The 22,522-nt window shown below is 42.1% G+C and overlaps 1 protein-coding gene across 1 annotated transcript in view; it reads right to left on the bottom strand.

Annotated features, from left to right (window-relative positions):
* Positions 1 to 638: 638 nt before the first annotated feature.
* Positions 639 to 22,522, bottom strand: part of znf512 (zinc finger protein 512) — a 45,439-nt gene continuing 23,555 nt past the window's right edge. Inside the window, exons 8-16 of the mRNA XM_078541269.1 lie at positions 15,291 to 15,415; positions 13,111 to 13,197; positions 11,889 to 11,987; positions 10,879 to 11,046; positions 10,201 to 10,395; positions 8,130 to 8,231; positions 4,546 to 4,608; positions 1,918 to 2,016; positions 639 to 1,073 (exon numbers count right to left, since the gene is read on the bottom strand). Of these exons, the coding sequence (XP_078397395.1) occupies positions 765 to 1,073; positions 1,918 to 2,016; positions 4,546 to 4,608; positions 8,130 to 8,231; positions 10,201 to 10,395; positions 10,879 to 11,046; positions 11,889 to 11,987; positions 13,111 to 13,197; positions 15,291 to 15,415 (1,247 nt within the window). The 3' untranslated portion in view covers positions 639 to 764. The remainder of the gene's footprint in view (positions 1,074 to 1,917; positions 2,017 to 4,545; positions 4,609 to 8,129; positions 8,232 to 10,200; positions 10,396 to 10,878; positions 11,047 to 11,888; positions 11,988 to 13,110; positions 13,198 to 15,290; positions 15,416 to 22,522) is intronic.

Raw genomic sequence — 22,522 nt, forward strand, 5'->3', positions numbered from 1 at the left:
TAAGGCATTACAAATCAGCACAACTTAGTAACTAGCCACTGCAATAAGACATTTCTAAAGTTTCAAATGTACCACAAAAAGATGTTTTAATAAATAGAGATGTTCTTCCTACACCACCCCATATTACAACCCCAACCCCTCACCTCCCTCTAAACAGGCAGTGTTCAGTCAAACAGACTTCTAGCCTGAGTTCTTCCCCTTACTCAAAGAGACAGACTGTAGGATATAAAAAGCAACCGAATCACTGCCAGAACACAGCCCCAAAGGCTTCTAGCCTCGTCTAAGCCAGTGGTGCACAAGAGCAGAACACATTTACCCAGTGAACTTATTGATACTAACAGGCTCCAGGTTCCTAGTGATATAAAGGTGAAGTCCCCTTTTAAAAGATAGTACAACATTTCCATCATGTGGACATCAAACTACAACTATTCAGGAAGTTTGAGGTGGAAGTTTTACATTACACAAAAACACATCTTTACTAAATCTAAGCACACCACCTGGACTTTTCTTTCCTTCCCCCCACCACCCCCCCACTCCCTTTCTCAAACTTGTCCCCAAAAACTGATCTGTTCCAATTCCTTATTCACAACAACAAATGGGGATGAGAGCACAACTTAAAATTTAAAAAAAAGGTTGTGGATAAAAAGCAAATTATATTTATCTGCAGAACTGTTACTGTGTTTGAATCAATGCCCGTATAGTTTGTTTTCTTTTTGCTGCCAAGCTACATAATCCGTTCACTTTTCTTTATTGTCCAGAGTTGCTCATTTGTTGGCTCGATCAGTCTTTAACTCAGCTTTTGCACTTGGTCTTTTAAGGTGCCAGTTTCCTATCTTTTCTTGTTCGTCCTGGTCTTCCTCACTATCAGTAAATCTGTACTGATCACGCTCTTTTGAAGGCTCACGGACCTTTTTAAGGAAGGGCACCTCACTCATCGACAATATTTGAGCATTCTGTTTCTTGCCAACCTTTGTCGATGATTTTTTCTTGGCTGACATCTTATGTGGTTTTTTGCCCATTTTCACCAAGGGCTTGAATTCTTTAGCTGCTTTAGAAGTGGGAAGAAACCAGTCCTGTCCGTAAAAGCAAATGTCACATTAAACAAGAGAAATAAATCAGTAAAAAGGGGAAAGTACAGATACGTTAACAGGCATTACTTTATTGGCCATCAATTCTGTATAATTCATGAATTAATGCATCAGTCTTTAGGACACAATCAAAAACGAGCAACGTTTTTCATATGAGAGTTCCACCAATAGGATCCGATTTTTAAAAAAAATTATGTCAAATTACAAATGGCATTCTCTCTCTGTCTTACTTCTGGCTGATATTCAAATCATTCTTTGTTTAAACAAGTTTACAGTTGGGGATAAACTCAAAGGAATTACTTACTGAACCCAGGAATGTAAATTGGCATTAGCCAAAACATTAAACTCAGCGATGGGTCAGCATGAAACATTGATGTTATTTCACCTGCATCACACTGTCGAGTTCAGCGACCAGTTCAAGCTAGTATTCGGATAAGTATGAGGCAGCTCCTGACAACATCTCAGTTAGCCAGACAAATGGATCGCGCTCATATCTTTAACTTATAAACCCTGTTCTATAACAAAGTCTCAAAGCCCTTAATGTTATCTACAATAAAACACCTTTGATTCGGCATGACGCAATGTTAGCAAATGAAAACGGAGATTCACAATGTTCCCATTAATGCCTAAAGCATGACGATGCAGAAATCCACAATTTGAACATGATTATATTATTCAAAGTGCAAGTCTCCAAATTCTTTGGAAGTAAACAAAATTAAAAATGCAAAGCAATTAACTAATTAGGATTGATATTAAAGAAAATTCTGGCTAGTGAGATAGAAATTCTGGTTAGTAAGATGTAGGTTACTAAGGTTATTAATGTTTTTACCTCAAAATGTACGTTATTAATATGGTACTTCACTCCGCTCTCAGAGCTGAATTCCTTTTCACACAGCAGACACTTGTACTTCCCAGCAACATATTCCCCCTAGTGGTTTAAGAAAAACACAAATATCAGCATTTAAAACCAAAGACCAACTTTAGTTGAGATATTGTACGGCTTTTCTTTATGCCTCATGATGAGGGATGTTAGTGCTGAGGGATGGAATCTTGCTGTTTCAATCAGCTACTGCAGCATTAAGTGCTCCAGATCAACTAGATGTAGAGCAAAGCATCCTCTACTCTCCCAGCAATTTGCCTCAGTCCCAGCCTCAGAAGATTTTCTTCTATTCCTACACTAACTCAGAGAATGAATTGAGGTTGATACTTATAGAAGGCTTAGCCTGGATGGCAATTAAACCCAGGTCCAACTCAGCACACCACCCATAATATGGGATATGTTTAATGGCAAGCAAAAGAGGCAATGACATCAATGCATACACTGTGATTTCCAGAGTGCATTGGTGAATCACTACATCATGATCTTCTCCACACCAGTCAAATGAAACAACAAACTTTCAGTTCTTCAAAGCTTCTCTAGAACGGTCTTCTACCATCTCCCCTTGACATTCAATGGCATTACCATCACTGAAACCCCCGCCAATAACATCCTGGGAGTTACCATTGACCAGAAACTGAACTAGACCGGCCATATAAATACCGCAGCTACAACAGCAGGTCAGAGGCTGGGAACTCTGCAGCGAGTAACTCACCTCCTGTCTCCCCAAAGATTGTCCTTATCATCTACAAAGCACGAGGCAGGAGTATCATGATATATTCTCCATTCGCCTCCAAGTCACACACCATCCTGATTTGGAACTATATCGCCGTCCCTCCACTGTCGCTGGGTCAAAATCCAGGAACTTCCTTCCTAACAGCACTGTGGGTGTACCTACACCACATGGACTGCAGCTGTTCAAGGCAGCGGCTCACCACCAGCTTCTCAAAAGAAATTAGGGATGGACAATAAATGTTGGCCTAGCCAGCAACATCCACTTCCCATGAAAGACTTTTTAAAAAAAAGTCAGATTCGCCACATCTCACGTACAATCTTTAACGGCTCAACACCTAATCCATCACCTCCCCCATATCATTCATCTCTCAATCTCCTCGGACCTCAAATGTAATGCCCACACCACCTCCTTATTAAAACGCCCCGTGCAATCCCCCCTTTAACCCCACCACCCTAAATCAAAGAAAGAGTTTGGTTTTCATTTCACACCAAACAAAGCTCAACAAGTCTTAATTCTCTATAAATCATGTTTGTCCAAGCTGGACCAGCAAAGCTGACTTTAGTGCCTCTTTCATAATCTTGGCAAGGTCACAGTTAAAGCTTATTGTTCAAATCGACACCTCTCTCACCTTTTCTCATCCCTTTCTCCCTCCAAGACTTCATTAATACATCAGGATAATTGTCCTATTGAATTTTCTTTTCTTTTGCCCTTAAGCAACAAATATGCCACATTGCATCCTACACATAAATCAGGAATTCTTACCTCCCTCAGTCTTCCCTTCCTCCCATTGTGCTAGGGATTTTGAAACCAAGGACTGACAGCACGTAACCATTATTTTTTCCTGAGCTGTCTGGCATTTTAACCTATATGGTATCCTTCGTCTAGGATTCCCAATAAAAAAATACGTATAATTTCATAAAATTTATTATGCCAACAGGATAGACACCCACAAAAAATAATCTTTTGGCTCAAATGCAAGAATTCAAAACAAAAATAACATTGAGTTATTGCCCAGGTCCAAGATGGAATTCCCAAACAACTAAGCGATGAAGTACAGGATGTGTGCCGAATAGGATTGGGTTATTTAAAAACTCATTGTAAATGTTCACTTCCAACAGAAAGGAGGAGGGGGCAGGGGAAATGTTATGTAAAATACACACTTGCTGTCAATTTTTAAGCCATATACTTAAGCATTTCTCCCCTTGGAATTGCCTTTGATAGGAGCAAATTTTAACCCATGAAGTTTAAACCCTATGTCTTAATCCTTCCTCCCACTGGAATGATCATTCGTGCAAGGACACAAGGCCCGACCATATCATTATTTATCAATTCCTACTCTGATATGCAACTGGAGATTTTATGTAGGGAGAACAAATTTGTTTGTTTTCTCAGTTTTAAAAAATATCCAAGTTAGAAACTCTGACACCAAGTTTCTCCACATTTTACAGATGAGCATTTACCCTCCCCCCCCACCCCCCACAACAGTCTTGAAATAGAATGAAATGTAGTAATATAAAAGCAACATTCAACCAAAAGGAAAGAAAATAACACAATATCCTTTGGGAGGTGGTGATAGAGATGGCCATGAAGTTTTCTTCACTACAAAATCGGGCAAAGTTAAAAGGAAAAAAAATAAATAGAGGTGGAAATAGACATGAATAGTGCAATGGCTTTAAAGTTAACCTGTCGGGTTGGTCACAATAGGATTAGATTTAGCTCAAGTACAAATCGCTGCATGCTACTAAAGAGACTTCATGGAGGCTAAAACTCCAGTAACAGGGCTTACAATAAGAATACATTATAAAGCTCCTTTTTCCTAAATCTTGAAGAAAAGTTATACTTACCCTTGTGCAAGAACCAAGGTGAGCCTTCAACCCTGATACGCTGGTATAATTAGAACCACAATCCTAAAGAAAAATTAGCTGTTAAATGCAATTACAAATGTCAGTTTGAACATTTCAGTTCCATGTATGTCCCAGAATCTAAGCACTCTGCAGTTGAACTTGAAATGCACAGGGAACGCAAATTGTGCTCAAAGATACATACCTGAAATAAAGGTCAAGTGTAACATGTCAGACGATATGAAATTTCAGATCAATACACTGGCCCAGATTTGTGCCATGATGGAGAGCCTCCTTCGTTGTGGCCACCCCCGAACACAGCGCTTCCCATTTTTGCGGGAGTGGGAATGGGAGACAGGATGCGTTTCGTGCACGCAGGGCTTATGGAGAGCTGACCATTTGAATCATCTCGAATCAGCCTCCACTGAAGTGGGATTTTGGTAGGCCAGGAGTGTGAAACACAAAGTGTGCAGATTACACCAGGTAAGAGCAGGTCTGAACTTTGTGGATTCGTTTGGGTAGCCAGGGTACTGCTTTGGAGAGGTAAGGTGCCCCTTTGGATCTGGTCCCAGCACACCTTTGCGGGAGGTAAGGTGCCCTCTGGTGGACGTCAGGAGCCCTTTGGTATTGTTAAAATTAGACATGAAGGTGCATAAAAATGCATAAACTTATTATCAGGTTCATTGGAAGGGTCAACGAACCTGTCAGAATTAACTGTCACAATTGTCAGAAACACTTGTCAAAGGGACCTTCGATGGGGGCTTTCTGGGGATTTAAAAGTCCTGCCCTTTAAACATTTGAAAAAAATGTCTGGAGTCTTAAAAAAAAATGACTACTTGCTATTTCACTCTGTCTCTTGACGTAAGCATTAGGGTTACCATTACTGGATTAGCGCTGCATGACTGATTTCACAGCCATCCATTATCACTGTAGGGTGCCTGCCATTTCACAGTTTGAATGACAGATACAAGTAGTTATAGACTCTTTGACTATGACTTCTAACGCTTGTTGTTATAGTGGATTGTGTATTTGAATGAAAATGTTGTCGCTATTAGGTTTTATTTAGTTGTAAGAATGTAAATGTACTAAATGGGTTTTTATGAATGAATGAGTGATTTTTTTCAATATTGTGAAGTCTGCAATAGACACTTAGAACTTTATTTTATAGAACTTTATTTCATCTCGTATCTGCATGGGTCCTGAGGTCAGCCTAGGGTACATTAGGTGAGTTGACATGGTAAGTGTAAGGGCAAAGGGTGTTGGGGAGGGAGGGACATGGGGGTTATAAAGGGCCATAGGTTGGCATGGGGTGTGTGTGTGTGGAGGGGGTGAGGGATGGGGAGACGTTTCATGTTTTACTCTTTACGTTTAAACTTTGGACACAGGGTCAGAGCCCCAAGGCAGACCTGCCGCCCAGCCGGCCTCTGCACCCGGCCGGGCTCTGCACCCGGCATCCTCCTCAGTTCCTCCCGGGTAGCCTGCCCTAACTTCCAATCCAGCCCACCTCCCTGGATCGAAAACCTGACATCCAAGCACCCGATTTGAAAGGTCAGGTTGACAGAGCCGGGAATTCTCCCATCTCTGTGCACCCGGTCCGTGAGCAGCTGGGAATTCTCCCATCTCTGTGCACCCGGACCGTCAGCAGCCGGGAATTCTCCCATCTCTGTGCACCCGGCCCGTGAGCAGCCGGGAATTCCCCCATCTCTGTGCACCCGGCCCGTCAGCAGCCGGGAATTCTCCCATCTCTGTGCGCCCGGTCCGTGAGCAGCCGGGAATTCTCCCATCTCTGTGCACCCGGCCCGTGAGCAGCCGGGAATTCCCCCATCTCTGTGCACCCGGCCCGTCAGCAGCCGGGAATTCTCCCATCTCTGTGCACCCGGTCCGTGAGCAGCCGGGAATTCCCCCATCTCTGGGCGCCCGGCCCATCAGTAAAAATCTGGGCCATAAAGTATAACCCAGCATTTTCCAGTTTCCTCACTACCAGTTTTGACTTCAACTCCCCTTCTGGTGCACAGTTACCCATATGTGGATTGAGGATGTAAAGAGGATTGCCTACGCCAAAATATCTTCCTATACCATGAAAGCAAGCTGCTAGGAAGTGCTCAGAATCAATTCTGAGTTGGCTCATTTTTATTTTTTTCCTCCATCTGGCCTTTTCCTTCACTAAATAACTAAGCAAATTGGCATCTTTTTGATCCTGGATGCCATTCATGTGCTATTGAATCCCGTAACATAAATTCTGAATTTGTACGAATCACCATCCTTAACTTGCATTCAACTAACATTTACTTAACCTACACTGAAGCAGCAGTCTGTCTCCTGTATGCTTCCCCCTCTCCAGGAGAGTTAGCTACTTACATTAATGAGTTGCTATACAACTAAATGATGATTTCAAGAATATAACAAATAGGGACTTGGGTTATTTCAAAATTCCCTTCAATAGTAACTTTAAAAAAAAAAACAGGAAAGTGGGGATGGGAAAGGAGTATAAAATTCCTTTCCCTTAGATCAGAATTAATGTTAAAGTTATTAACCAATGAGTTACTCATTTGATGTAGTGACACAGTGGCTGCCATCTCCAAGGTGCACTGCAGCAACTCACCAAGCCCCCTTTGATAACATCTTCAAAACCGTGAACTCCACCACCTAGAAGGACAAGGGCAGCAGACACATGGGAACACCGCCAACTGCAAGTTCTCCTCCAAGCCACGCACCATCCTGCCTAGAACTACATCACTGGGTCAAAATCCTGGAACTCCCTCTCTTAACAGCACGGTTAGTGTGCCCACACCACACAAACAGCAGCGATTCAAGGTGGCAGCTCACCACCACCTTCCCAAGGGCAATTCGGAATGCGCAATAAATGCTGGCCTTAGCAGCGATGCCCACATCCCATAAATGAATTTAAAAAAGGATTTCAGTCGGTACATAAAAATATTTATTTATTTATTTTACAAATTAACGCTCTGCCAAACTGATTTTCTGATAGAAATCAAGTCGCTTTTTAAAAAAAGTTTGTCACTTGCAAGTAATGTTTAGTGCTCAACATAGAATAAACGCACATTACTAGGGAAAGGATAGAAGTTATTGTAAGGAGTTGTGACTGTAAATGGTTATAGCTCGGGCACATCTCACAATCATTCAAAATGCATCCAAGATGCAGTATAACATGTTTATTTCAAATAGGAGCTCAATCTAGCTAATACTTAGGATAAATATGAGCTTTAATCATCAATAATCTGCATATAAATTGCTCCTGTTTCCCTCATGTTTTTAAAAAATTGGTGGAGGGTTGCGAGGGGGGAGGTGGGAGGGGGGAGATAACCATAACCAAAAAAAATGAATGACATATTAATACTTCTTCAAAACACTTCCAGGTGCTGCATAGTTAATTTATTTTGAAGCACAATGGCTTGTTTTCTACTGTGGAAGGAAACTTCCACAAAAAGTTTGTTGCACAATGACCTGTGACCAAGACAACATGATATACCGATTCAAGGTAGAATAGTCTTCCACAGTGAGGTAACTAAAATGGTCTTTCTTCACAACCACCCATACCAAAATGCACAGGTGGCTACTGTATTTACCTTGTTTGGACACTGCACTCTCTTATAGGTTTTCATCTCATTCTTCCACTTGTGAAGCACTTCATGACTGAATGTAGGCAAGCCAGGTCTCGTGTACTTTAACTGAAGGAAAAAAATAAAATGACAAAAATCGCTATTACACATGTTCTCAAATATAGAATTTTGGTCTGACAAACAAAACAGACCAAAAATTGTTCTTAGAAAAACCTTTGTTGAAAAGACAAATTCTAGGAGACTGAATGCAGTGCGTTAGCTCACAGCATTTACACCTCTCAAACACAGGTTGAATTCAGCCCAACTTGATTCAATCAATGCCTCCTTTCTCTGCTGACTAGAACCCCTTAACCGAAGTGTACCGAGTAGTCTAAAGTCAGTGGGCATACATAAAGCTGCCAATAACTGTAAATATTAGAAAAGTCAGACCCACATGTGAAAAATTGGAAACAGAGACATAAACTACATACATTACTGCAATAGGTAGTATTTTTCCAAGATTAATACGTGCTGAAGCAAAAGGGAGTTTGACTCGGTGCCTGCACCAACTAACCTTCAATTTTGATTTGACTTGTGACCAGCCTTATGGGCTCCCCTGGGTGCAAAAGTGGAACATAGAAAGTGGAATCCATTCCCTCAGTCTGATGTCACCTACTTGGATTTTTGTAAAGTGCATCAAAACACAATAAAAAAGGCAGCTACGATTCTGATCAACACAAATTCCACAATCAAATATGCAGCTCTCTCTTTACCTTATCGAGCATTCTTTACATTTAAAGCAAAAGTTGCAAAAACATTACTTTCCTACCTTGCACAAAGGAATATAATTCAATATCAATTGTCTCTCTATTGATGTATATATTTGATCATCTTGCAGATAACCTGAATAAACTTTACACATTTGTAGTACAAATCACAAATCTTATTCAATGAAGCAGCTTTCTAATTCACTCAATTATAGAGTGGCGGTAAAACCTACCAGCAGCTATATTTCTGCTTCACCCACCCTCCTTTGTATCTTTAAAATAACATTTAGAATTGATGTAAGGTGCGGAAGAATTCTGGAAATAAATTACCAACACAGTTATCAACTAACACTTCCCCTCAGGCCTCCGCTTGCTCAATGGACTTCAGCTCTTTTGGAGTTCCTATTCTTCTTCACAGCCCCTCATCACAGCACAAACTAGTGCCAGGAGGAAAGTTCACCCCCCCCAGCCTTCCTGCCCGTACAACCTATCACCTCTCTGCACGAGTGCTTTCACTGCCGTCCCACTCACCGACCAAGCATGTACATTTTTAGAATTATGGCCACTTCAGCTCACACATAAACTGCATCTTTCTACCCAAAACCATTAACACTATTCATTAACAACTTGTCACCCTGACGCACATCTTGAATCCACAGCAATGTCAGAAGCACCTCCTAGCCTCCAGTCCTGTGATTATTGAAGGAGAAGTAACAGTATGTAACAGAAGAAAAAACTCAAATGGCAAACTGTTTGGATAGGGCAAGAAAACCCACGTCAAAGTATTTTTGCAAGTGTCTCTGTTACCCAAATACCTAGTTTAGATGATATTCTTACAGCTTGCCCCTGTGTTTTACTGTAGAACTTTGATACGAGTCTTTGCTGATATACCTGACCCCAGCAGCCCTGATTGGGCAGAGGTTCCTTTCCCTGACCCTTCACCAGTTACCTGCTACTACTCACTGTCTAGGTTCACACATAGTAAGTACACAAATACCATTGGGCCAAGTATCAACTGATCCTGGCGAGTGTGGATCCATTTCCCTTAGAGAGAAACCACTTTCAGGAGAGAAAAAATAAACGGACTTTTACTTTCTCTTCACTTCATTACATTGAACATGAAACCACTTCCAAACAATGCCATAATAGCTTTTGAAATTTCAAACAGTGGCGGGAGCATGGACCTGCAGGTTTCAAATCCTCATGTACTTTATAAATATTGTAAAAATTAAAAGCGATAGCTGAAGTTGAGGAAGTTGACGATCCCGTAACTGCCGATCGAGCCTATCTGGATAAATAAGAAGTTCTGAGCCGTGCAGCATCTTTCTCACCTTATCATCATCAGGCACCAGGTCCCGTTGGATTTTCCTTCGAGGCCACTCCCGAGCAAGTTCATCGGCTACTATCTCGTGCAGGTGGTAAGCAGCCAGCTTGGCAGAGCTCCTCCGCACTCTTCCACTGGATGTCCTCTCCACTTCCTGTTCACTTTCTTTCTCAGCAGCTTCGTCGTCTGTAGTTTCTGGTGACTGGTCAACGAGATATCAATGCATAGAATTGGTTGACCAGCAAAAATCTTGGATTCGAAATGTTGCCTTCATGCATTTTAGCACACAAGTCAAAACTTACAGTAATTGCACTATCAACCGATGACACAGAGTGCACTAGCCTCTGGTATCTATGCCGATCCCTCTCTGTTAGGTAGGCAACGCTAATGGGAGTTGGGCCCATCGACCCTGTAATTCCTGTTCCTTCTAAGAGGGAGTTCTGAAGTGACAGCCCTGCGTTAACATTCAGCACTCTCCCCCTTCAGATAGTCCAGATGAAAGTCACCGTGGAACACAGGCACGCACAAAACATTTTCAAATCAAAAAAGTGTCTTCGCAAGAAAGTCTTCCACAATGGGGACATAACATTCTTATCCACACCTACGTACTGTACTGGCCAAGACTGGCAACTGGGAAGGACGAAAAGAAATGTAATGGAAAACGTAACTATACACACACACATACCGGGGCGTGCTCCGATTTCAAGTGGTAATCCAGGCCTGCCTTTGACTTGTACAGCTTCCCACAGTGTTGGCATTTAAATAATTGTTTTACTAGCTCAGATTCTTCCTTGCCACACTTCTTCAGGTGATAGAGGTAACCCATTATACTAGTGAAACTGGCACCACAGTCCTGAACGAAGATCGGAAAGGTACAGTCAGCAATTTAATATAAACATAACGCAAGCAAAAGCACGGTCATTATCTGAAGAAATGTTATCGAGAAGACTTGAAAACAGCTCAGCCAAAAAATCTTTCAGTCATTCCTGATATGCCCAGTATGATTGACGCCATTTGACTTTGAAATAAATCACATTATATAATCACATATTTTAGTTAAGGCTCCAGGGCATAGAACATGTCAATTCCAATCCAAATTTCAAGAGCATGCATGCATACAACAACAAACTGATTTTTCTTTTATAAAAAAAAATAGGAAATATGTGAGGGAAGGAAAAATAAATAAATCAGAGGATGGGTCATCCTGCCTAATGACACCTACTGACCAGTTACAGAGCTGAAGTTGCTGACACCCAGTGCACATTGAGCAAGGAACATGCAGGTGTACTCTCATCCCAGAAACCCTCTACTTGCCGCTTTCACTGCAACAGAAAATGATACTGGGAACTGAGGCTCAAGGTTAAATAATGTGGTACACTGTTTTGTTATAAACACTGCAAAGATGGCAGCCTCAAACTAGAGGTTAGTCAAAGCCAGCCAACCACGAAGATTCATGTTTTTTTTCTTCAAAAGAATAAATTAAGTATATTATGGGAAAGAGGAGGAATTTTTTTTATTGCACAAATACAGGATAAGGCCGCTGCAAGATGGAGACGCTTTACTTTGTCTTTCATGTATTTCAAAAAGAAGTAAATCAGTCTAAATGTTTCAATGCGACTTGCCAGTTTGCATTTATTTTTATGCAAAATATGCCAGGAAGTGGCGGAAACCGTATTTGACATTTTCTGCCCTTACCTCACGGAGACATTTCAGTCTCCCCATTCTCCTCAACACCTTTCGAAGTCTCTCCCTGTCAGTCTGTTCATCAACCACATCCCCATCTTTCAAAACTGGCTGAAAAGGAGAGAATGAAAGCATTATTCTGGCAGTGTGAGCGTACATGTACGGTTAGTCAGTGCCAGGTGAATAGTACTCTGAGGCCTCAAGGTCATGGGTTCGGTCCTAAAACAGGTTAAAATAAACCATCAGACCTGACTTACTAAGTTAGCAACCTGAATTCAACCAAGTTCCAATATAAAATGAAGTTCTCAACCTCCTGTTAGCAGCAGAAGTAAGTTCAGATAATCTCAATCTCAACCAAGTCCTTCGAGACCACAAAGCTATCCAAAATTTGGCCATCTTACTGGGACGACAGGGATAGAAAACAGAAATGTTACACTGCTCATGAGGTCAGGGGTCAAGGGATATAGTGTTGGGGCAGAGTACAAGAAGCATTTCATTGAACCTGACCCACCTTCTGTACAGACGAGTTTTGAACTCATTTCAGTCTGTCCAAAAACTAGAAAAATGATTTATTCCTCACAGCTGACAGCATATACATTAACAGTTCCTTTATAAAAGTCATAAAAACCACTTTTGAACTCCCCCCCCCGCCACCCCATTCACAGCTTATACATATAACTTAGATATTTCTATAATTTAGCCAAGAACTGTATACAACATTGCCAAAATAATCAGAGGAACAGAATGAAACAAAGATCCCATCATACCACCACTGAGACGCTCACCCCATTTACACATTCTCTCTGTATGAATGGTGTGCGCCAAAATTAAATGGTGTGAGATAGGTAAACAGTCGGTGTTTGGTTGCACAGTTGGTGTTTAGCTACCAGCTAGGACAGACATGTCAACTTGCTTCACTGATTGGTCAAATTTTGGACTATTAGATAGAATGCCATTCATGTAGATTATATTAAACCATTGAAAGGACGTTAAATGAAGTTTAGGTCCAACACCTGCCACTTGGATCAAGACTCAGAATAGCTTATGTTAATTTGATGGCAGAGCTGATGAGATTGGCCTGGGTTTCCTGTCCAGAAAGCGCACCACGGTATCTCATAAATGTGACCCCAAGAATACAGGTTCATTTCATATGGCAAGGGGAGTTAAAAAAATACATTTTAGCTCAGTCATGCGTTGCAATAGCCAAGAATATCCAAGGTTTTGCTTAAGTTACCATGTTGTTATGATCTGCCATTAAGTGGTACTTGAGTCCAGCCAGAGACTTCAACTGTTTTCCACAGTGTTGACATACAAAGGGCTCCTAGGAGAAAGAGAGCAACTCTTAGAGTGGAATGTCAAAATGCTTCCTGTTACCTCATCCCATTGCCGAGAATGCAAACATCATTCGTTAACTTTAAACATAAAACATGGCCAGCATTTCAAAGTTTTTTTTTTAAAAAAAGAGGAGAAAATTCTACAACACTCTTTTAGATAACAACATCTTTCAAATGTTAAGTAAATAATGCAATAATCTTCAAACTAATTTGGAAACACTTCAAACAGAATTGGCACGTAATTATGAAATAACTGGTATTCAAGATTTTTTTGCCTCTGCCAATGGAACGCCAGTCAATTATCATCCGGGGCATATTTAATGCTGCCCATTTGGTTATACATCTGAAATTAGGGTCAATTGTTTGAGATTTTTCCAGGTTCACATGTGCTGTGCAATGAAGGAAAAGAGTGGATGTTGATAACACCATATTTCTAAGAGACTGTAGAAAATATGTCTGTCAACCATGGCTTAATGGTAGCATTCTCAGCCCTGAATCCTAAAGGTGTTGGGTTCAACCTCACTCCAACGACTTGAGCCCATAATCTAAGATGACACTTCAGTGCAGTACTGATGGAGGCACCATCACACGTATTCATATTGTGCTCTTAACATAATAAAACGTCCCAAGGCGCTTCACAGAAGCCTTCTGAAACAAAATATGATACAGAGCCACACACAAGGAGATATTAGGTCACCGAAGGCTTGATCATAGGGGTAGGTTTTAAAGGAGTGCCTTCAAGAAAGCAAGGTAGAGAGATGGAGAGATGGCGGGGGGGAGGGTATTGCAGAGTTTGAGGCCTAAACAACTGAAGGCATGGCCACCAATGGTGGGGTGGTTAAAATCAGGGATTCTCAGAAGGCCAGAATTAGACAAGCCCAGGTTTCTTGGTGGGTTGTGGGACTGGAGGGGGTTACAGAGATAGGGAGGGGCAAAACCATGGATGGATTTGAGAACAAGGATAAAGATTCTAAAATCAAGACGTTGCTTGACTGGGTGACAATGTAGGTCAGTGAGCAGAGTGGGGGGTGCAGGGGAATGGGACTTGGTGTGAATTAAGACATGGGCAGCAGAGGTTTGGATGACCTTAAGTTTACAGAGTGTAGGATGTGGGAGACCAGCCAGGACTGCTTTGGAATAGTCAAATCTAAAGGTAACAAATGACGATGAGACACTGAGATCCGCCTGCTCCCTTAAGAGAGGCTGTAAAAGATGCCATGGCACTATTCCAAGAAGAGTAAGGACGTTTTTCCCTAGTAAGCTAGCCAACATTTATCCCTCAACCAACTTAATTAAAAATCAGGTTATCTGGCCATTATTGCGTTCATGATACCTTGATATTTGCAAACTGGCTACGATAGTTCCTATGGTACAACAGTGATATACACTTCAGCCATCAACTTTAAAGCAAACGGAAGCATCGGCGCATATGTGCACCATGCTCAGTGGAAAGAGGCTGATATAAAGTTCCTGACATCAGTGAGCTTCCAATATATATCTATACCACTGAAGTGAGGAGTCACATGAAGTGGGTTGAAGGTATAACTCAAAATGATGGCTACTGCATTTGTTACCCTCAAATCCCTACTTTGCAAATAAACTGCATGCAACAGTTGTAGTGCAGTGAGTAACAACACTACCACACATCAATTAATGTTTTAAGTTACTTGATCCAGTTTGTAGGAGGTTATGACAAAACTTAATTCCATTCTCGCAGGGAGGCAGTGGTGTAGTGGTATTGTCACTGGACCAGTAATCCAGAGACCCAGGGTAATGCTCTGGGGACCCGGGTTCGAATCGGACCATGGATCTGGAATTAAAAAGTCTAACGATGACCATGAAACCACTGTTGGTTGTTGTAAAAACCCATCTGATTCACTAACGTCCTTTAAGGAAGGAAATCTGCCGTCCTTACCTGGTCTGGCCTACATGTGACTCCAGACCCACAGCAATGTGGTTGACTCTTCAATGCCCTCTGAACAAGGGCAATTAGGGATGGGCAATAAATGCTGGCCTAGCCAGCGACGTTTGCATCCCATGAATTAAAAAAAAAAGAGACCTTACAGCATGAAATAAGCACCTCTTTGCAGTTTGCCATGTGTTTTTTCAGTCCTTCTACTGTCTTCCTCATGACCGCCTTACAAGTAGGGCATGTAATCTTTCCCTTTTCCAGAATTTCCAGGTACCAGTGTTCCTCCTGACTTCCTATAAATTAAATCCAATCACAGTTAAAACTTACGCCATCTAATAAGTAAATTCTATATTTTTAAAATTGAAATGGATTTCAGGCATTAACCAATTTCAGGAACTATCATTTTTCAAGCCTCTCCTTCCCTTTCCCAAACGAGTGCAGTAAAAGCACAAGTTGCTCAAATGAGCACAGCAATAAGTGAGATTTCAGGGGGAAAAAAAAGGTGTATTACAAATCTAAAGCTAATAATACAAAATAAAACCAAGTGAAATCCAGAAGAGAGAGAAAGAAAGGATCAAAAGAAGACAAAGACTGAGAGCATATGTAGAAAGACTGACTGGTAACAAAGGAAAATAGTAGAGGATTTTATAAACTCGTGTAGAAAGTAAAATAGATAAGGGCTGAACCTATTAGAGATGAAAAGGATAATTTTATGGAGGGTGGTAGAAATGGTAGGTATACTAAATAAGTACTTTCCCTTGATTTCACAGAAGAGTGTCAGTAGGAATTAAACCACAAGAGGAGCAATTGCAGTAATTTGATAGGACGGTAATAGACAAGTAATTTCTTTGGAACCAACCGGTGGAAATCTAAGTGGGAAAGGCGCCAGGTTTTGACGGTGTGCATCCCAGAATGCTGAAGGAAGTCAGTGTGGACATAAGTGCCTTGGTCACAACCTTTCAAACATCACTGCATACAAGAGTTGCAGCAGAGGACTGTTGGATTGCCAACGTAACACCTCTGTTTGGAAACAGAAAAAGGGATAAACCATGTACCAGTTTTAGTCTTGGGTAAGCTTCAGGAGGACATAATGTAGACAAATTAATACTCACCTAGAGTTCTTTGAGGTAATATTGGGATCTACTGCTAAAGAAATTGCAGTGGATGTTGCATATATAGATTCTCATTTGATAAGGTGCTGCACAGGAGGTATGTTTTTATAAACTTATGGTGTGTGGCAACATGGCTGGGAAGTTAAAGGATGGAAGTGGTTAAAGGATGTTCAGATTAGAGGTGATATATTAGTCATGGACTTGGATAAAGGACAAACAATATCAAAATTTACAGATGACACAAACATAGACAGAATGACTGAAGAAACCTAAAGCAACTTCAGGAAGACCTAATACAAAAGCCAAATATTGGAAATCTGAAATAGAAGCAGAAAACGATGGAAATACTCAGCAGTTCAGGCAGCATCTGTGGAGAGAGAGAGACAGAGTTAACCTTTCAGGTCAATTCAGCGTGTTGTGAAGGTAATGGTCCATTTGGAATGCTAAAAGGGGAGGATGTGTTTGGCGGGGGCATCATGCTGGAGGTGGTGGGAAAGGCTGTTCAGTTTTATACAGGCTTGGGGAGTGTTGAAGGAGACAGGAGTCAGGTAAGGGAACGGAAGAGTCAAAGGTTGGACCATGCGATGGCGAGAAATGGGTGGAAACTGCAGGCAAAATTAATTACATTTTCCAGTTCAGGATGAAAGCAGGACATGGCACAGATACAGTCAGTGTACCAGAAAGAGTTGATGAAGGCCACCGAGTAGGAACGAAATAAGGAATGTTCCACATATTCCATAAAAAGGCAGGCACAGCTCAGAACCATGTAGGTGCCCATAGCAACATCCTTAATTCCTCTCACTCCCCCGAAATAAAAGGAGAAATTGTTCACTGTGAGAACAAGTCCAGCCAGGTACAGGAGGGTGTGGGATGGAGATAGGTTGGGTCTTTGTTTGAGGAAGAAGCAGAGAGAATCTTCAGGCTGTTCTGGTGGGGCTGGGGATGTAGAAAGATTGGGCATCCATGTTGAAGAGGAGATGGTTAGGGCCAGGAAACTGGAAATTGTTAAGGTGACAAAAGGCATCAGAAGAATCACAGATGTAGATGGGGAGAGACTGGACAAGGGGGAAAAAAGTTGATATCGGGAAAAATCAGTTCAGTGGGGCAGGAACAGGCTTAAATGACTGACCTACCAGGGAAGTTCAGATTCAAAGGATTATCCTCCACCATTTCTGTAAACTCCAGCATGATGCCACAACCAAACGCATCTTCCCCTCCCCTATCAGCATTCTGAAAGGACCACTCCTCTATCACCCCCAATACCTCCTCCCCTTCCCAAGCAATCGCAGGAGGTGTAACACCTGCTCCTTTACCTCCTCCCTTCTCACTGTCTAAGGCCTCAAACACTTCTTCCAGGTGATGCAGTGATTTACTTGTACTTTCAATTCAGTGTACTGTATTTACTGCTCACAATGGGGTCTCCTCTACACTGGGGAGACCAAACATAGACTGGGTGTTATGCAAAACAGTCACCCTCACTCAGTCCACAAGCATGACCGGCCTTCCTGTCTCTTGCTATTTCAATTCACCATCTTGCTCTCATGCCCACATTTCCGTCCTTAACCTGCTGTAATGTTCCAGTGAAGCCCAATGCAAGCTGGAGGAATACACCTCAAATTCCAATTAGGCACTTTATAGCCTTCTGGCCCCAACATGGAGTTCAACAATTTCAGACCATGAACTCTGTCCTCCATTCCAAATTCCAACCCCCCTCCACCTCCCAGTCCCAAGTGCCAGTCTGTATCTTGTTCCCATGTTATTTTGTTTTCAGACAGCACTGACCTTTATTCTACTATCAACATCTACTCTGGACCAATGCTTTATGTCTTTAATAGTATTATGACTCCCTTTGCCACATGTTCCATGATATCTTTGTCATTTAATCTCCGCCGCCCTCTAACCGATCCCTGACCTTTCCATTTGCTCCACCTGCACCCTCCCCCCTTTTTCAACAGCATAAAACCCATCAGGTTCCTGCCTCTCTCCAGTTCTGAAGAAACATTCATTGTTTCTCTCTCCACAGGTGCTGCAAGACTGCCTGGGTTTTTCCGGCACTCTCTATTTCAGATTCCAGCATCTACAGTATTTTGCTTTCAGTGAAGTCCTGATTGTGGACCTTGGGAAGCAGACAGAAGCAGGCTGTTCGAGGTTGGAAGGCGAGGAGGTTGGATGACTATGAGGTTGGATGATGGAGGTCGGATTTCTATTGGTTTTGCTTTCAGACAGCAGCTGTTTATGATTCTGCCATTCACATCTCCTCTAGACACATTCGTTCTTACTTTACTTGTCCCATTGATCGTACATCAGTAACTCTCTTACCACATCTCTTCCTTCTATCTTACACCCTGTCACAGACCTTTCCTTTTGTTCTTTTTTCCAGCCCCTCCCTTTCACTCGCTTAAAATATTTTTAGCTTTTTCCCAGTTCTAACAATAGGTCACTGTTCTGAAATGTTAACTCGGTTTTGTCTCTCTATAGATGCTGAGTATTTCCAGCACTTTCTATTTTTATTTCTGAAGGACCTGGTTTTGTTAGTAGTTTAAATAGAAATTAAGTTTAACGTAGAGAAACACAGGGTGATATATTTTGGAAGGAACAACAAGGTGAGGATATTTACAGTCAACGGTAAAACTTTTAAATTGTCCTGTCCAGACTGTCATGGTTGTGATGTGGCTCTTATCACCACATCACACCTTGGTCAGTCCCTCTACTCTTCTGGCCTTTCAACATTTCAGCTTGTTTCGCTCCCTCACCTCATTTAAAATCCTTGTTCGTTACTGCCCACTCAAATACATTAAAACATTTTCTCAGAGATTTTTACTGCTATCCTCCCTCAGCCTCTGGACCGAGTCACTTCTCATCCCCGGCGATTTCAACCTCCAACTTAATTCATCGGGCTGTCTCTCCCCCGAGGTCACTGCCCTCATATCCTCCCCTAGTCACTCCCAACATTTAAACTCGCCAGCCTATATTCACAACTCCCCTGGACCTGGCCACCTTAATGTGTCCTCATTACTTCCATGGTGCCAATCACTGAGAAAGATTATTTGTTCGGTACCACTCTCCACCCACATCCTAATTTCTTCCTTTCAACCCTATTCCCTCCTTTCCAAACCAAAACAGAAACAGAAATACCTGGAAAAACTCAGCAGGTCTGGCAGCATCGGCGGAGAAGAGTACAGTTGACGTTTCGAGTCCTCATGACCCTTCAACAGAACTAAGTAAAAATAGGAGAGGGGGTGGAATGTAATTTTTACTTAGTTCTGTCGAAGGGTCATGAGGACTCGAAACGTCAACTGTACTCTTCTCCGCCGATGTTGCCAGACCTGCTGAGTTTTTCCAGGTATTTCTGTTTCGGATTTCCAGCATCCGCAGTTTTTTGTTTCTATTCCCTCCTTTGTCTGCCCCAGAAAATGTTATTTTCCAATTCACTTACAACTGAACTTCAAAAGTCCCATTTGTCTAACCTTGGGCTCTCCATTCACCACATCTGCAGCTACTGATCTCCTCAATCGTGCTCTTACTTCCACATTTGATGGCCTTGTCCACATTACACTCTCTCAACCTCGCTGTTTCCCTGGTTTGGCCAGCCTCTGCTCCCTTATGTTGAAGGAATGCAGCCTTGAATGGATATGACAAACAACTGTTGTAGCCATTCACTGCCAGATCACAAAGCACGATTGGGTCCCGCTCTTGTCTGCTGGAGCTTCTCACTATTCCAGGATCATCCTGGAACAATACCACCAGGTTTCTTTTCTACTGCAAACCATCTTCTTAAACTTGTCTCATCCACCTTCACCTCCAACAAGTGCAAGGAGCTCATGTTTGTCTTCGTCACTAAGGTTGGGATCGTTTGTTCAGCTGCTTCTGCCACATCTCTCCTCCTTCACCCATCCCACGGAATATTGGGAAGACTGAAGCCATCATCTTTGGTTCCCATCACAAACTTTGTACCCTAGTCCCCGACTCCATTCTTATCCCTGGTCATTGTGCGAGACCCAGCCAAACCGATCACAACCTTGGTGTCATATTTGATCCCAATATGGACTTATGACAACATATCTGTGTCATCATCAAGACCGCCTATTTACACCTCTGTAACATTACTGGACACTGCCTCTATCTCAGCTCATCTGCTGCTGAAACCCTCATCCATGCCTTCATTACCTCAAGACTTGACTAACTCAACACCCTCTTGGCCTACCTCCCATTTCCTAGCCTCTAAACACTTGAAGTCATCCAGAACTGCTGCCCATACCCTACCTTGCACCAAGTCCCGCTCCACCTATCACCCCTGTTGCTGCTGACCTACATTGGCACACGGTGAAGGAATCCCTTGATTTTAAAATTCTCATACTTGTTTTCAAAACACTTCATGGCCTAGCCCCTCCCAATCTCTGTCATCTCCTCCAGCACCACAACCTTCTGAGGTCTTTATGCTCCTTCATTTCTGGCCTCTTGTGCATCCAGATTTTAATTGCTTCATTACTGGCAATCATGTCTATAGTTACCAAGGCTCTAAGCTCTGGAATTCCCTCCCCAAACCCCTCTGGCTCTCTCTCCAACTTTAAGATGCTCCCTAAAAACTCAACTCTTTTACTCTATACCAAAAGCTTGGCAAAAAAAAAAGCAATGCCAAACCTATAAAAACTATTGGTTAGTCCACAGAATGCTGTACCCAATTTTGAGCACTTTTAATACAAGAATAAAAAGAAATGAACTGATCAGATTGTACAAGCCACTGGTTAGCTCACATTTAGAGTATTCTGAGCAGTTTTGGGCACCCAGTTACAGAAAGGATATTAAAGTAGTAACGGCTGGTGACCTTTTTAAAACAGGCAAGGCACAGCTACACATGCCCTACCGAGCCAGTGTACCGCCATGGTAACAGACCCTTTACACATATTCAGTGCATTTGATTTGCTTCTCCAGCCACCTCTTATTACGAGAAGAAAGCAAGATCAAAGAGGGGAACCGGTAAACAGATGGAAGGAGAGGAAGCCAATAATCCCTTCCACTTAGCTCATTCCTGATATGCACATCGTAAACTTTCATCTCTCTCTCACACGTTGGTAACTCTTTATGTGGAAAACCACCAACCAGGATATGGAGCTCAGCCCTAGTGCTCAGCTCCAACCTACTTACCCACAGCTCAAGCTGCTGCAAACAGTGACACTCAATCCCATCTGCAACACTCCACACCTACATAACTCCAGGTGAAGCCAACAATGCCCCCTCTGCATCACATCTAAAGAGCGTTCACAGCCTAAATCTGCCAGGGTGACACTAGAGATGGTGAACTATAACCATGAGGAGAGGTTCGAAATACAAGGACTATTTCTACTGGAGCAAAGATGCTGGAGAGTAAATAGCATCTTTTTAATGAAGGATTTTGATTGAATGGTTGGGGAGTTAGTAAAGAGGGGTAATCAAATAAAAATGTTTAGAGAGGGTGTTTAAGAGGAACAGCTTTATACAGACTTTGACAGCACAGGATGCTTTGGCATAGGGAGCAGTTGAGGTACAGACCATTTTATCTATTAATAGATAAATATTTGGAGATGCACGCTAAAGGGAGACAGTGCAACCGTTGAATGAATTTTGGATTGTGCTGGTGAGGAGAGCTGTGCAAACGCCATGGATCAAATCCTTTAGTATTCCAGATTTCTATGGATCAATCTACTGGACCAGTCAGAATCAGACAAAAGTTGACAAATGCATTATCTACAGTTGAGCTTACGAAAGATAAACTGGAACTGAATAAGCCTTCTAAATCAACGTGGGGCAGTCCACCACTAGAAAATGTACTTCCGGCAATAACTACAGGCCAAGCACAGGACTTAGGAGTAGGTCACTTGGCACTTCTAGCCCACTCTGCCAATCAATAGGATCATGACTGATCGGATTGTGGCCTCAACTCAACTTTTCTGTCTATTCCCCCATAACCCTTGACTCCCTTGTCAATCAAGAGTGTAACTCAGCCTTGTATAAATTCAATGACCCAGCCTCCACTGCTCTCTCAAACATTCTGAAAATTGTGTCAGTTTAATCACCGAAAGCAATAAAAGTTAGACAACACTGCCCCCTGGTGACAAGTACCTTATAATTATCAGTGGCAAGGTCATCACTGCAACAATCAGAATGTACATGTTTGAAACTGCAGCATTCGGAACTCCTTATATATTTCATCTTTCAAAGTTTGTGAGCATTCAACTTTGAGTAGATTTTAAAATCACAATGAAGAAGCTGCCTTCCTCAGTTTTGGCAATGTTTGAAACAGCATTCCTC

The sequence above is a fragment of the Cetorhinus maximus genome, chromosome 5 (genome assembly GCF_964194155.1).
Source record: "Cetorhinus maximus chromosome 5, sCetMax3.hap1.1, whole genome shotgun sequence".
Lineage (NCBI taxonomy): Eukaryota > Metazoa > Chordata > Chondrichthyes > Lamniformes > Cetorhinidae > Cetorhinus > Cetorhinus maximus.